The 13,891-nt window shown below is 44.1% G+C and overlaps 1 protein-coding gene across 5 annotated transcripts in view; it reads right to left on the bottom strand.

Annotated features, from left to right (window-relative positions):
* Positions 1-9,140, bottom strand: part of Rbpms (RNA binding protein, mRNA processing factor) — a 172,228-nt gene extending 163,088 nt beyond the window's left edge. For 3 of the 5 annotated variants that reach the window (XM_090353964.1, XM_090353963.1, XM_090353961.1), the window contains exon 1: positions 8,591-8,686. In XM_090353964.1, the coding sequence (XP_090210090.1) occupies positions 8,591-8,671 (81 nt within the window). In that variant the 5' untranslated portion in view covers positions 8,672-8,686. Of the gene's footprint in view, positions 1-8,590; positions 8,687-8,860 lie in introns of those variants that run through there. The other 2 variants (XM_090353965.1, XM_090353962.1) reach the window with 1 other exon arrangement.
* Positions 9,141-13,891: the final 4,751 nt, after the last annotated feature.

Raw genomic sequence — 13,891 nt, forward strand, 5'->3', positions numbered from 1 at the left:
AGAGCACAAAAAGCTTAGGGACAGTAGCCAGGCCCTGGGGACTTCAAGTCCCCATCCCACCAACCAAAGAAAAGTCAATAATGAAACTTTTACCTTTTTTCTTTTCTTTTTTTTTTTTTTTTTGCTCTTGCTTGGCTTTCCTTCCTCACTCTACCACTTGAACCACAGTTCCACTTCTGACTTTTGCTGGTTAATTGAATTACAAACATGCGCCATCAGTGCTGGGCTTTAAAACACTCTTTGTTGATTTTAGCTATGTTCTTTTGCTCATCATTAGTGGAGAAATACTTGGAGATGGGAGAAAGATCTAGTAATGGCTGACTAGATCCCAGCATTTCTACTCTAACAAGCCAATAAGGGGCACAATCAAGTACTAATGGTTTGTATCCCCAGTCACTCAGAATCGTGTCTTCCTCCTCTCCCCAAACACATCCTGACTTGGTCTGAGGAATACTGTATTTAAGAAGAGATGCCTCTTGGAATCTCACACATTCTAAGTCCTGTAAATCACACATGCTTGGGAAAGCAATTATACTTTGGTAGCACTTCTCTGGGGGCACAAGAAACTGTGTTACTTCAGTAATAAGCTAGCGTTTGTGTCCACTTTTTCCCAAGAGGCTATAACAACCCAGCCTTATAGAGGGGCAAAGGGGAATTCTCACAAAATAGGATACTGTTTTCAACAACAACAGAAAATACTGTAATCTTAAGAATTTCTCTCAGGATAATGTTGGCCACCTGCCAGAATTATCTACTTAGCAACAAAAATAAAAGGGGGTGGAGGAATTTTGGAAAACCTGGAGCGCCTCATCTTAAGAGGTAACTCATGGGAAATGACAATGACCTGTTAGTGTCACAGATTGAAGAGAAGGGAATTGGCAAGACTCAAATTTCTCATACTTCAGGAAGATCCCAGGTTGGGAGGACCAGGATTAATTAAGTCTGAATGCCTGTGTCTTCCTTGGGCTTTTATATTTGTATAACAATACTGTATTACAGCTTGGAGGGCTATCTTCTGGTGTATTGGCATTTATTAAAGCCATTTGTTTTGTTTTTGTAGCACTCTACCTAATATGCATCTTTCTCCCACCCACTATCTCAGCCTACTCTAATCCATCAAACTCATTCAGAATCAACTCCACGGTGGTCCCTCGTTTATATTCTTCCATACAGCTCCATCACCCTCTCCTCCCAGGTCCTGGTAGTGTTTTACCTATTCATCTCACCTAAATGGCTATGCCTTATTACAAATCCTGAACAAGAAGCAACTTTTAACAGTGCTTCTTCTGCATCCTGGCACCCTAGATCACATAATGGCTCCAGTCCTAACTGACCTTACAGTGCCCCCCATAAAAGAAAATCCAACACCTGCTATCTGGTCTGGTGGCACAGGTCTGGGGCAGGAGGATGACTTCTAGAACAGCCTGGACTACAGAGGGAGCAGTACTTTGTCTCGGAAAATAAAAAAAGTGGAAGCTCAGCTGTGGATAATAGCGGTAGAACACCAGCCTTGAAGAAAAGCTAATGGATAGTGCCCAGGCCCTGAGTTCAAGCTTTAGTACTGGCACAAAATTGAGTCAAAAATAATAATAATAAGAGAATGCTGGGCAAGGTGATTCATGCCTGTAATCCTAGCTATTCAGGAGGCTGAGATATGAGGATCAAGGTTCAAAGCCAGCCCAGCCACTAAAGACCCAGAAATTCTTTTTTTCATATATTTTTTATTGTAATTAATAGAAGGGTTACATTATATTCACCAGATGGAAAGTGTATTACTTCACAAACATTGATATCCTTTCTCATGTCTTGGTCCCAAAAATTCTTATCTCCAATTAATCACTAGAAAATGGGAAGTGGAGCTAAGGCTCCAGGGGTAGGGCAGTAGCCTAGAACTGAAGAGCTCAGGGACAACACCCATACCCAGGAATAAGGTGGAAGCCTTGAGCTGAAGAGCTCAGGTGCAGCACCAGGCCAAGTTCAAGCCCCATGACGCCCACCCCCCCCCCCAAAAAAAAAAAAAGGGAGAGAGGGAGGGAGAGGGGAAGAAAGGAAAGAAAGAGGGAGAGAGGTTGAGAGGGAAAGGAGAGAGGGGGAGGGGGGGAGGGGGGGAGGGAGGGAGGGAGGGAGGGAGGGAGAGGGAAAGAATGGAAGAAAGAGAGTGCTTAATGTGATCAAGTTATTGGATATCCAGTGCCTAGCCAACACATGGATCATGGAAAACAGCCTGTGATTATTACCACTTCTTGGACATATTGGACAGATTTCTGAACATGTCATAGCCTTAAAGGATCTCAATATTTTGCTTTTCTGCTATGGGCACACAAATAAGCAAAGTGGACACATCTGTTTCCACTGTGTTTTGATAAATTTGAACCCTTCAACAATCACCTTCAAGTTCCAGGTCATGTTAAGCATCTTTCACTGCCTCACCTCCTCCTCCAACACCTATCTGAGCTTGAAATGTTCTACCGGTGCTCACTGAAGATAGATGTGAGTGTGAGGCTATCTCCACAAGGAGCAGACAAGCTCCCACGAGCACCCTCAATTCAAATGCCCAGTCCTCAGGGTTTCCTGCCCACTAAGCCAGGCAGCCCCTTTTACTCTAGCCATTAAGGTTCATTCTCCTCACTCCTTCCCTAAGGTTTTTTTTTTTTCTTTCCCTTGCCCAAAGCAAGCACAGCTCAAGAGGAACATTTGCATTCCCTTTCCCCTACCCCCAGGCAGACACTAAGGTGCCAAATGAAACTGAACACAAACATTCCAAAGTGGCTGTCACACAGAGCAGGCTTGTTTGGGAACACAGGGCACTCCCTGCTCTTCCACCTAACCCAGGCTTCTGGAAATCCACAAGCAGAAGGTCAAACTGAGTTCCACAGCACAAACCAAATTCTAATGGTGAGAGCCAGCTGTTCCACCAAAAGAGCAGCCAGTTATTTGAGTGACACGGGTACATTCACCTGTGCCACCAAGCTACTGATGACAGATGGAAGAGACAATTTCCCAAGTAGGTCCATGAATGGAAATCCTTAATGGGTAAGGGACCCCCATATTAACACAAGTGGCCACTTTAAGAGCTTACCTCCACAACTCATCATCAGAATCAGCATCTTACCTATAAGGATATGCCATTTAGTTACCAAAGTTATACATACACTGGAAACTGGAGGCTCACACCTATAATCCTAGTTACTGAAGAGGCTGAGATCTGAGGATCGCAGTTCGAAGGTAGCCCAGTCTTGAAAGTCTATGAGACTTTTATCCCCAATAAGCAACTAGAAAAGCTAGAAGTGAAGCTGGGCTCAAGCTGTAGTGCTCTAGCCCTGAGCAAAAGAAGCTCAGGGACAGGAACAGCACCCAAGCCCTGAGTTCAAGCCTCAAAACCAGCATTGTTTTTTTTTGTTTTTGTTGTTTTTTTAACAAGTTATATATTGCATACACACGGGGTAGCAGTATCTGGTACTGGGGCACTGTCACTGAATAGGAGGTACTGAGCAATGAGAATAAGATGCCACACCCTTTTAAACAACATTCATTAGAGAAGACGATCCAATAGTTAAATGAGTATAACAAAGTACCTCCTAAGACTCCAAGGAAAAGTCCTCTCCATGGGATGAAATATCACAGGAGGGAATGGTGCAAAGGAGTGGCCAGAAACTTTAGTTATGCCTTGAAAACAGCTCAGGCTTGGTCAGGAAGAGGAAGAATGTGGCCAAAGCAAATGGGTCACAGAGGACAGCAGCAGATTGAGGCAACCCTGAATGTCAGGTTTGGACTGTTTGTAGAGATCAAAACAGTGCTAAAGGACTTAAGATATCACAAGAACCTAGCAATAGAGTGTAATGAAGAATTGGAGGAGGATATTAGAAAAGTTGGAGTAGCTGAACATCACTACAATAATTTTGAATAAGAAACTGAGTTAGAGAAATATGAGGAATGACTGAGGAAAATAACAGATTCCTGCTGCCAGGCTAGTAAGCAACCGGACACCTTACACGGATCACAAAAGAATAAAATAAAATCTTCAAAGCTACAAGGCAGTTCATTATTTGTTCTCATGAGCCTTTTAGAAAATGTAAGGAAAGAATCAGAATGCAATTACCTGTAAATCCATTACTTATCAGATTTCAAAAAAACAATTTACATTTAATTTTTTAATTAAATAATTTATTAACATTTTTAATCACATTTCAAATGGCATGTTTAACAAATGCATTTAATTTTTTTTAAAAAAAACTTTTCCTCTTTTCATTTTCTTTTGGATGTGTGTGAATAACAGTCCTGGGGCTTGAACTCAGAGTCTGAGCTTTTTTGCTCAAAGCTATAGCACTCTACCATTTACCCCACAGCTTCATACTGTCTGGCATTTTGGTGGTTAATTGGAGATAATGAGTCTCTGGTACTTTCCTGCCCAAGTGGCTTCAAACTGTGATCTTCACATCCTAGCCTCCACAGTAGTTAGGATTACAGGTGTGAGCCACAGCACCCAGCTGAAACTTTTTAAATCTCTTCTTTTCAATTAGTGTTATGAGAATTATCCTTCCCCCTTAATAAAAACACAACCTTTAGAACATCCAGGACCACCAGAAATGAGACACCAAACCTCATGCTTCTCAAGGACAGATGAGTTCAGGCCTCTGGCCTCCCAAACATTTCTATTGTTTTAAGCAGGACTGCACACATACAGATTTACACATGTAGGCCTATTTACATTTGATGTAACTGTGGAAAAGTGCTTCCAAACACATACTATGCTGGCAATGGTCTTCCAACATCCATCTACTACATTTTCACCCAAATCACCATCACTAAAGTCTATTCTATGACTGAAATTCACTGTAACAGACTCTAAACTTAAGTTTGGGGCCTGGAATTTAGCCTAGTGGTAAGAGTGATAGCTTAGCATACACAAAGACCTGGGTTCAATTCCTCCGTACTACACACACACACACATAAAAGCCGGAAGTGGTGCTGTGGCTCAAGTGGTAGAGTTCTAGCCTTGAGAAAGCCCAAGAACAGTGCTCAGGCCTTGAGTTCAAGACCCAGGAGTGGCAAAAAAAAAAAAAAAAAAAAAAGAATAAACTTAAGTTTGGTTCAATTGTATAAAGCCCCGGTAACTTCTCAAAGTCACTCTGTCATCTTAAGGGTCAATGATAACCTGAGGTTTTCCACATCACTGACAAAAACCACTTTCAGTGCCCAATGATAAAAAGCCATTTTCTTTACAACCCCAATACTTGGGCAAAATCACTAATTACTTCTAAAAAGAAGAATGTGAAGTGCAAAATCTCTAAAGATTTGAGTTCATATTGAGTTCTCAATATTTCCAAGTTTTTTTGCTTCTTCTGTTTAATTTCTCCCTATATTGCTTTGTTGGAACCAACTTGTACTTGAAACAACTTCAAGATAACAAAATGCCTGTGCAAGTCATTTGTAAACATCCTGAAAAGCAACCAATGACACAAATAAAACTAAAATCAATCATTATCATATTTCAAAAAAAATTGTTGGCATGGGGCTTGAACTCTGGGCCTGAGCATTGTCCCTGAGCTCTTCAGCTCAAGGCCAACCCCTGGAGCTACAGGGCCACTTCCGATTTTCTAGTGGTTAATTGGAGATAAGACTCTCAGGGTCTTTAGTACCCCGGCTGGCTTTGAACTGTGATTCTCAGATCTCAGCCTCCTGCATCAAAAAATAAATTTCTATTATTAAAAAAAATACATATATATGAATGTATTTGCTGGGCACTGGGTTTTCACCTACAAAACAGAAAGCCAATATATTTGAATTATATTAAAATTAAAGTTTTAAGTCCAGAAACTGTTTCTTGAGACTAGGTCTCTACATAGTCCAGGATAGACTCTTAATTTTTTATCTTCCTGTCCAGATTACTTTATGGACTTTAAAATGATTTAAGAGATGATCAGATATCCTGTACACACATACATATAAATCTAGTACTGTCACATCCAAAGATCTTGACAACTAGTTTTCTTTACAGAAACAACTTGAACAAGAACACACATGTACAAAACTAGAAATCAGAAAGCCAGATGTGTTCTCTCTCCTCTGTGGTTGCCTAGCCAAATCTTAAAATTATTCTCATCCAAGTTTTAAACAGAAATGCATAAGACTTTATAAATTTTCAGACACTTTCAGTCTTTAAAAGCTGCCAAATTTCTCCTAACCCCTAGATCTTTCATTACACACTCCACTGACAAATAAGCATTTCAAAATCATTGTTGCAGCAAGAACTATTAGAAAATCCCCATTAGAAAAATCTCGGACAGGGTTAAAACTTACTAGCTGGTAAGAGAACCTTGATTCAAAAAATAAAGAGCAAAAACCTCACATGCCAAACCCCTAATGATCTATGAAATAAACTATTTTCTCTGAATAATTGAACTCACTTTTCCATGTCAACTCAACTGGCTGTCAAAGTACAAGTAAACCCATTTCTCCTCTTGCTATGAGGTCTATATACATGTTACGTGTGTGTTCTGTTTAGTGGACTCCACTGCCAAAGTTTTTAAATGCTTTTGAGAACAAATTGCTGATCTACTGGGTGGGCAAGGGAAAGGGCCAGTGGGTTTGTACAATGCCAAGCTCATTAATAGGATTCACCAAACACTGTATTTAGTTTAACCGTGGCATCCAATGTCCCAAGTGGGGGGGAGACCTATGAATATTTCAAAAACTAAAAACATAAACCAAGAACAGAGAATTAGAGCACAGTTGCCTAGATTACAAGGGCCAATTTTCTTTCCCCACATTTCTAACGCTCTTGTAATAATCAGTACTAGGACGGCTGAGGCAGAAAGACCACAAATTCCAGGACTGCTTGAGCAACTTAGCAAGACCTTGTCTCAAAAAAAAAAAATTCTTTTCTAAGGGCTAGGAGTGTAACTCCAAATTGCTCACTTGCCTAGAGCATATGATATCCTGGGTTTAATTGCCAGTACTGAATACAATAAACCTCATATCTAACTTTGCACAATCTACTTTGTGGACAACTTGAGTCCCGAAATCTTCCTGTCTTATTTTTAATACCTCCTCCAGAGATAGTGTCAGGAACCATGCTTGGATTGATGGCTTATCACTGCATTATGTTATATACAAGACCACATGAATGGAAAGGCAGTTCTCATTTCTGGGAAACTATTCAGAGATGGAGTCAAAAGAAAAGCCTAACTTTATGCTTCAGCGGTATTTCACTGCCCTCTCAAAAAGCACAAACACGTAAGTAAATCAAGTTTTCTTAATGAAGAGAGAAAGTTGGTTTCCTCAATGGAGATATTATTTTGTCCTTTGAAATAAGGTTTCAGCCAGCCTAACTGTTAGAGCTTTCTAACGTAATGAGTCTTATTGTAGGCAGTTCACTTACTACACCAATTTCCAGAAACACCAACTGTTGTCATTGAAAGACTATCTAGAAATAAATTGAAAAGCAGCTATTCGGATACAAGAAAATAGTGGAATGCTCAAGTCTCCATTTCTTTGAAATGTCAGCCCTATGTTTGTAGCTCTAAAAACAAGCATGTAAAAACACTTTTCAAAATAATGTTTGATAATAGAACAGGCAACTTCCACAGGTAAAAGGAGTTTTTTTGCTTTCTGCATGCAGTTCACCGAGGTGCACCACCGAACAACTATTGAGAATAAAATTTACAACTATATTCAGAACAAAATCGAACACTTTGTATAACTTTGCATAATCTTAAGTATATCTTCTGATTTAGTCATTTAAATAATACTCATTTTACAAGAATGTGTCTTCGAGGCATTAAGACATTCCTTCTCAATGTCTGATTGCGTGCTCAGAATTTTACCTGGCACACTACTGTGACCCTACAAACCCTCTTAAGGCACAATCACCTGTAAAATGCTTTATTTAAATTGGGAGGAGTATCCTTTAGGCATCCGCGTGAGTTTCTCCAAGAACGCTCTAAGAACTACAGGGAGTCTTCAAAAGTCAGGAAAAAATCTGTCTTAGGCCTCTCGATAATATACTTTCAGGAACTGGCATTTGATAGGAATCCACTGATATTCTCACTATAAAATTATGAAACATTTGCTAATCCCCACCACAACGCCCAAAGACCGCTCCGCAGCTGCACAACTTGATTCTGAAGATTACTGAAATTCTCTCGGAACATCCTGGAAGAACTTTTGATGCATTGTTAGGTTTTGAACCCTTTGATTCTGTTCACCTGAGTATCCTTTGGCCCTAAATTCACAAAAGGTGTTGAGCTCAGGTTTGGGGGGGCGGGGGTGTTTTTGACTCATCAGAGAAGAATGCGGCTGATGAGTTATCTATTAATCCAAAAAACGTCTCAGCTAGCAAGACATTTTACCACCCCGAAAGGAAAGGAGGGGGGGGGGAGGTCAGGGAACCCAGGTAACTTTTCAACCAGAACTTTTTCCCTTAAGTCTCTCCCTTAAGGCAACTCCAGTCTTCCCTCCCAATTTCCAGTACCCGGGCCAGAACTAAGTCCCGACCCTCCGAGCCCCAGTTATCGAAAAGTCTCCCAGGAGTCAGTTCCCGATTCTGCTTTTCAAGTCCTGGGCAAACAAAGCTGAGCATTCTACTTACAGAAGTCTCCGAAAAGTCCTCCCAGTTACGCAATCCGAGGCACGCAGACACACGAGGGCACACACGCGCGCACACACACATACACACGCACACACGGTCGTCCCGGGGCCACATTTCTGGGGGCCGCGCCTCCCGGTGAGGACAGGCAATCCCCAAACTTTCCACCACGCGCCCCTCCCGGCGCGCAGCCGGGCGCCCCGGGACGCGCCGGCGCCCGCACTTCCGAGCCGGGGGCGCAGTCTCCGCCGCAACCGGGGGCCCCCTCCGTACCTCTTCCTCCTGAAGATTGGCCTCGTTCGGGGTGTTCTCCTTCTCGGCTTTGCCGCTGTGGTTCATCTTCCCGGTCCTGGCTGGCCGCGCAGGGCTGGGGCGCGGGGCTGGCGAGGGCGCGCTCGCCCACTTCTGCCTTCCCCGGGCGGGCGCGGCGGGCTGCGGGGACCGGAGCCGGGCGGCGGCGCTGGGCGCTGGAGCTCCCGCCGAGCGGCGCGGAGACACGGCGGCGACCGGCGACTCAGGAAGTGCGAGGGAGACGGGGCAGGGCGCGGGCGCCGGCCGGCCGAGCGGCGGACGGAGACAATCGGGACCGGCCGGGAGAGCTGGGTGGGCGCGAGGGGAGGAAGGAAGAAAGGATGGGGCGAGGACGCGCGTCCCAGGAGGGCGCCCCGAAGAGTTGGGGAGGCGGCCGAGGTGGGGGTGTCCACACGGAGGGGGAGGCGGAGGGCGCGGTGGCGCGGGACAGCGGGCCGCGGAGGGGACGCGGGGACCGGGAGAGCCGCGGAGTGCGCGCTCCTCGCCGCCTGTGGGAAGGTCGGGATCCGAGCAGCTCCCTTTCTCTCTTCCTCCTCCCTCCCCTCCGTCGTCCCCTCCCCTCCCTCCGCCCTCCCTGGAGTAGGGCAGCCGGCTAGTGCGGGGAGGGACGGGACGGGAACGCCGCAGCCCCCCGCCGGAGGAGGGGCCGCTGCCCAGGCCGGACGGCGCGCTCCGAGGCGGGGACCCCAGGGGGGAGGGCGGCCGGCGGAAGCGGCAGACCCCAGGACCATCCTGGGGACCCTGGAGTCCGAGCCGACCCTGCCCTAGTGACGGGCTCGTGCTACTTTTGTCGGCTTGCTTTTTTCGAGAGAATTGCACCCTCCGCCCTAAATCTACCCTCCAGGTGAGCCCCAATTCTCCCCGTCCCAGTCCTCAGCTGGAAACCAGCAGAGAATTCGGGTGACACCAGGTGAAGCCCCTTCCCGATTGGCTTGGAATCCATCAACGATATACCCGAGTCCCCCAAAACCTCTTAGCCTACTCACACTGGTTGTGGCCCCTGTTCAGGCTTACGATAACCATCACCGGAATATCCTAGAAATCGTTTTGTTTACCTGGCCGGCTCTTCCTACAGGGAGCCCCTTCCTGCAATACAAGATGACGCCCTGTGTGTCTTCTTAACCCTAGGGCTACTTAAATGGGCAGTCTGTCTGTCTATCGTAGGCACTCAATAAATATTTGTTGATTCAGTGAATGAGTCACTACAGAACTACTGGATGTTAGGACAATCTCCAGAGGATTAAAGAACCAAGGACTCTCCACATCTGATCACCTTGGAGCCTCAGAAAGATAATCTAGATTCAGTTTCTCCATCTGTGAAAGGAGGATTTTATTTATCATCCAGGGTTTTAAAGATGATGGGCCAATAGAGCTATAGCAAGCGCGGCTCATTTTTGCCCAGTTAATTTACAATACAAGGAAGCTAACTTTTTATTTTTAAGAAAGTTTATGCCGGCCACTGGTGGCTCATTCCTGCATCCCTACTTGTTTTGGAGGCAGGGATATGAATATTGCTCTTAGAAGCCAGCCTAGAAAGAAGTCAGAGGCGCTTATGTCCAATTAACCAGCAAAAAGATGGAAGTGAAGGTGTGGCTCAAGTGGAGTGACAGCTTTGAATGACAAAGCTAAGAGAGTACACTCAAGGACTGAGTCCAAAAAAAAAAAAAAGGAAAGAGGGCAAGGGAAATGGGGAATACGGGGAAAGGGGAGGAAAGATAAATAAAGAAGTTGTATTCCTAGGCCCTGGACCAGCTTTGTCAACATAAACATTTAAATTTGATTGCTACAAACATAAAAATTTTAAACTCCAGCAGACCCAGCACCAATCAAAAACTTCTAATTATTTACTCACTAACCCTCCCCCCACACACACACATCCTTTACCCTCAATGGTTTAAATACTGTTGGGTGGAGGTGGTGGGTGGGGACTGGAGATAAGGGCCCAGTCTTTAGGGAGTTGGAAGTGGTGTTGTGGAGACATGATACCCAAAACAACTCCACAGCTACATAATCACGGAATCCTGGTTCAAATTATAGAAAGCAAAACACCCACTGACTTTTTTCTTTAAGGGCATTATAAAGAGAACAACAATAGCGATACTGGGATTTACTTGTTGAGTTTTTCCCTTGGGGGTAGGGAAGCAGGGAAGTAGGGGCTGGGATTTGGGAAAGAGTTTGGGGGAGGGGGGAGAGAAAGGGTTTTCTTACATGGTTGTCATTGTTCTCCATAGGAACAAATGTGTATCCGGGAGGGAAATAAACTAAGATTCGATTGAAACTGATGAAGTTCAAAATAAGGAAAGCCACAATTAATCTAGAAATTCTGTCCGTGTTTTGATATGTTGGTTGTGTTCGTTGGCAGCTGAAGGCTTGTCCTTGCCAACTATTCCCTCAGTTACAGGAGGTGCCACGAGGGGGCAATGTCTTCCTGAGCAATTGTTAAGTGTTGGTCTTGACCCCAGTGCCGGCCAGTAATGCGGGCTCTTTGCCTTCCTATTCCTGAAGGCATTTGTTTCGCTGGGGCCTGGCAAGGGCACCAGACAAATGACAAAAAACCAATCCTTGTTGGTTCCGGTCAGAGACCACTCAGGAGAAGACGGAGTCAGCTGTATGATTTCAGGATGCTTATGAGAGCCTCCCGAGCCCCACCCAGGGAAAAGTGGCTTAATTCCAAATGCTCAACCTGATTCTTTTATCTTTAAACCAAACCGGGACTTTGTCCATTGTTAAAAGCCAGAAACCTCCGGGATAAGAAACAAAAATAAATTCCACGACAGTAACTTTGTCTGGCTTCATTATGTTCTGGACATGTGCCTAACATATAGTAAGGGCTCACTTTTTTTTTTTGAATGAATAAGCACTATAAGTTCCCTCAGCTGCTGATTCCCAGGCCTCAACAACATCTTTGGATCCTCTCAAGCTCTTCAAGGAGGACCTGAATCCATAGACGCTCTTAAAATGCTGAAGAGTCACCTCAATGTCCCCAATCAGGTCTTTTATAGTCATTCCTTTGAAAGGGGCGGGGCCTAAGTAGAAACCTTGTTGCAGCAGGGGACAATTGATCAGATTTCGACAAATAAAAGGCAAAGCCAAACTTGGGTCAATCTTGTAATGCTAGCCACTCAGGAATCAGAGATTCAATAAGATCCAATAAGCACAAAACAAGAAACCCACTCTGGAAAGAAAATAACAAAACTGGGGGAAAAAAGCCCTTAAGGAGGGGGGTTTGGCTCAGTGCTACAATGTTGCCTAGCAAGCATACCACCCTGTACCACAAAAAAATAGAATCAAAAGCAAAATTCCACCGCTATACTGACTCACCAGGCATAAAAGTTGTCAAGACAGCAGAGCACATGGTGGAATGCAGGCTTCTCAGCACTGTATGCGGACAGTGCAATGTGCCAGAGAGATAGGGATTTCTGTTTTCTCTCTTTTCCATGAAGAACAGCTTAGACATATTTGGAAGAAAAACCAAGTGACATATTACCAACAAAGCCCAAGGAAAAGCTGTAAACAGACTTTCACTATTTATAAAATTTTGTGACCGATGGCAAAGAATTAGAGTGAGAAAGAGAGTAGTGGAAAGGGAAATGCACAATTCAGTCAGGCTGTAAATGATCTTTATGATTTGTTTACTACTTCAAAGAAAGTAAGTTTCAAGAGTGAGCACTCCTTGGTATGGATAGTTTCCAGGCATACTAAGAATTATAAGACAACAAAGGGATTTTATATCCTAGAAAAATTGGGCTAATGACCAAAAAACATCTGCCCTCTCCCCTGCCCACTGCCCTGCCATATTTCTGCCTGGCCTCCAAGGTTACATGCCAGATGGGAAGGGAAATAGTGTATGCACCTGTAGATTTTATTACTCATTGATTTTTTTTTTGGCACTCTTCCTTTTATGGCTGGCTTGAAGCAACCAAACCCATAATCATGTCTTAAATGTTTGTCTCTGAGAATTGCAGACATTGAAGACCTGTTTTAAGGCTGTTTGTGCAGCCTAGAGTCTACCTAAGCCAGCTTCTGTAGCCTAAAGCTATAGTATCTGCCACATGTGTGGTGACTGTTAACTCTGCCTACCAAAGAAGATCTTGAAGACAGAGGTTGCATTTTATTGCTTTTTTAAATCATGTTTAAATACCTGTCTCTCTCACCACACTGCCTCCTTTCCTCTAGATCATCACCATCTTTTCCATTCTCATTTATTTATATACCTTTTCCCTATTAGTGACAAAAGATACATGGCATAGAATTTAGCACTGTAAGCGCTGGAACATAGCTCAAATGGTAGAGTCTAGCAAATGTGGACTTGAGTTCAACCCCAAGTGCCGTTATAAAATGTAAAACACATCAATTGTTACCACATTTCTGTAAGCCTTGATACTTGAGAGACTGAGTTCAGGAGGATTGTGGTTTGAGGTTGTCTGGTTTCATCCAGGACAGAAGGGTTCCTGAAACCTCTTCTCAACCCAATACTGACACAGTGATGCATTCATATCTGTTTTCCCAAGCTACATGGGAAACTGACATTGAGAAGATCGTGTTTCCAAGCCAGCCTGGGCAGAAAACTCCATCTCAGTGGAGGCAAGAGGGAAGCTGGATATGGTCATCCACACCTGTCCTCTAGCTATAATGGGAAGCCTAAAGTAACTAGATAACAGTCCAGGTATATGCCCAGGAGACAGTAAGACCTTAACTTAAAAGTAAGGAGTAAAGGGGCCAGGAGTTTGGCCTAGTGGTAGAGTGCTTGCCTAGCATGCACAAAGACCTGGGTTTGATTCCTTGGTACCACATACATAGAAAAAAGCCGGAAGTGGTGCTGAGGCTCAAGTGGTAGAGCTCTAGCCTTGAGAAAGTCCAAGGACAGTGCTCAGCCCCTGAGCTCAAGCCCAGGACTAGCAATAAAAAATTTTAAAAAAGTAAGGAGTAAAGCTGAGCACCAGTGGCTCAGGTTTGTAATGCTACCTACTCAGGAAACTAAGATCTGAGGAT

The sequence above is a fragment of the Megascapheus bottae genome, chromosome 20, assembly GCF_031878675.1.
Source record: "Megascapheus bottae isolate mThoBot1 chromosome 20, mThoBot2.hap1, whole genome shotgun sequence".
NCBI lineage: Eukaryota > Metazoa > Chordata > Mammalia > Rodentia > Geomyidae > Megascapheus > Megascapheus bottae.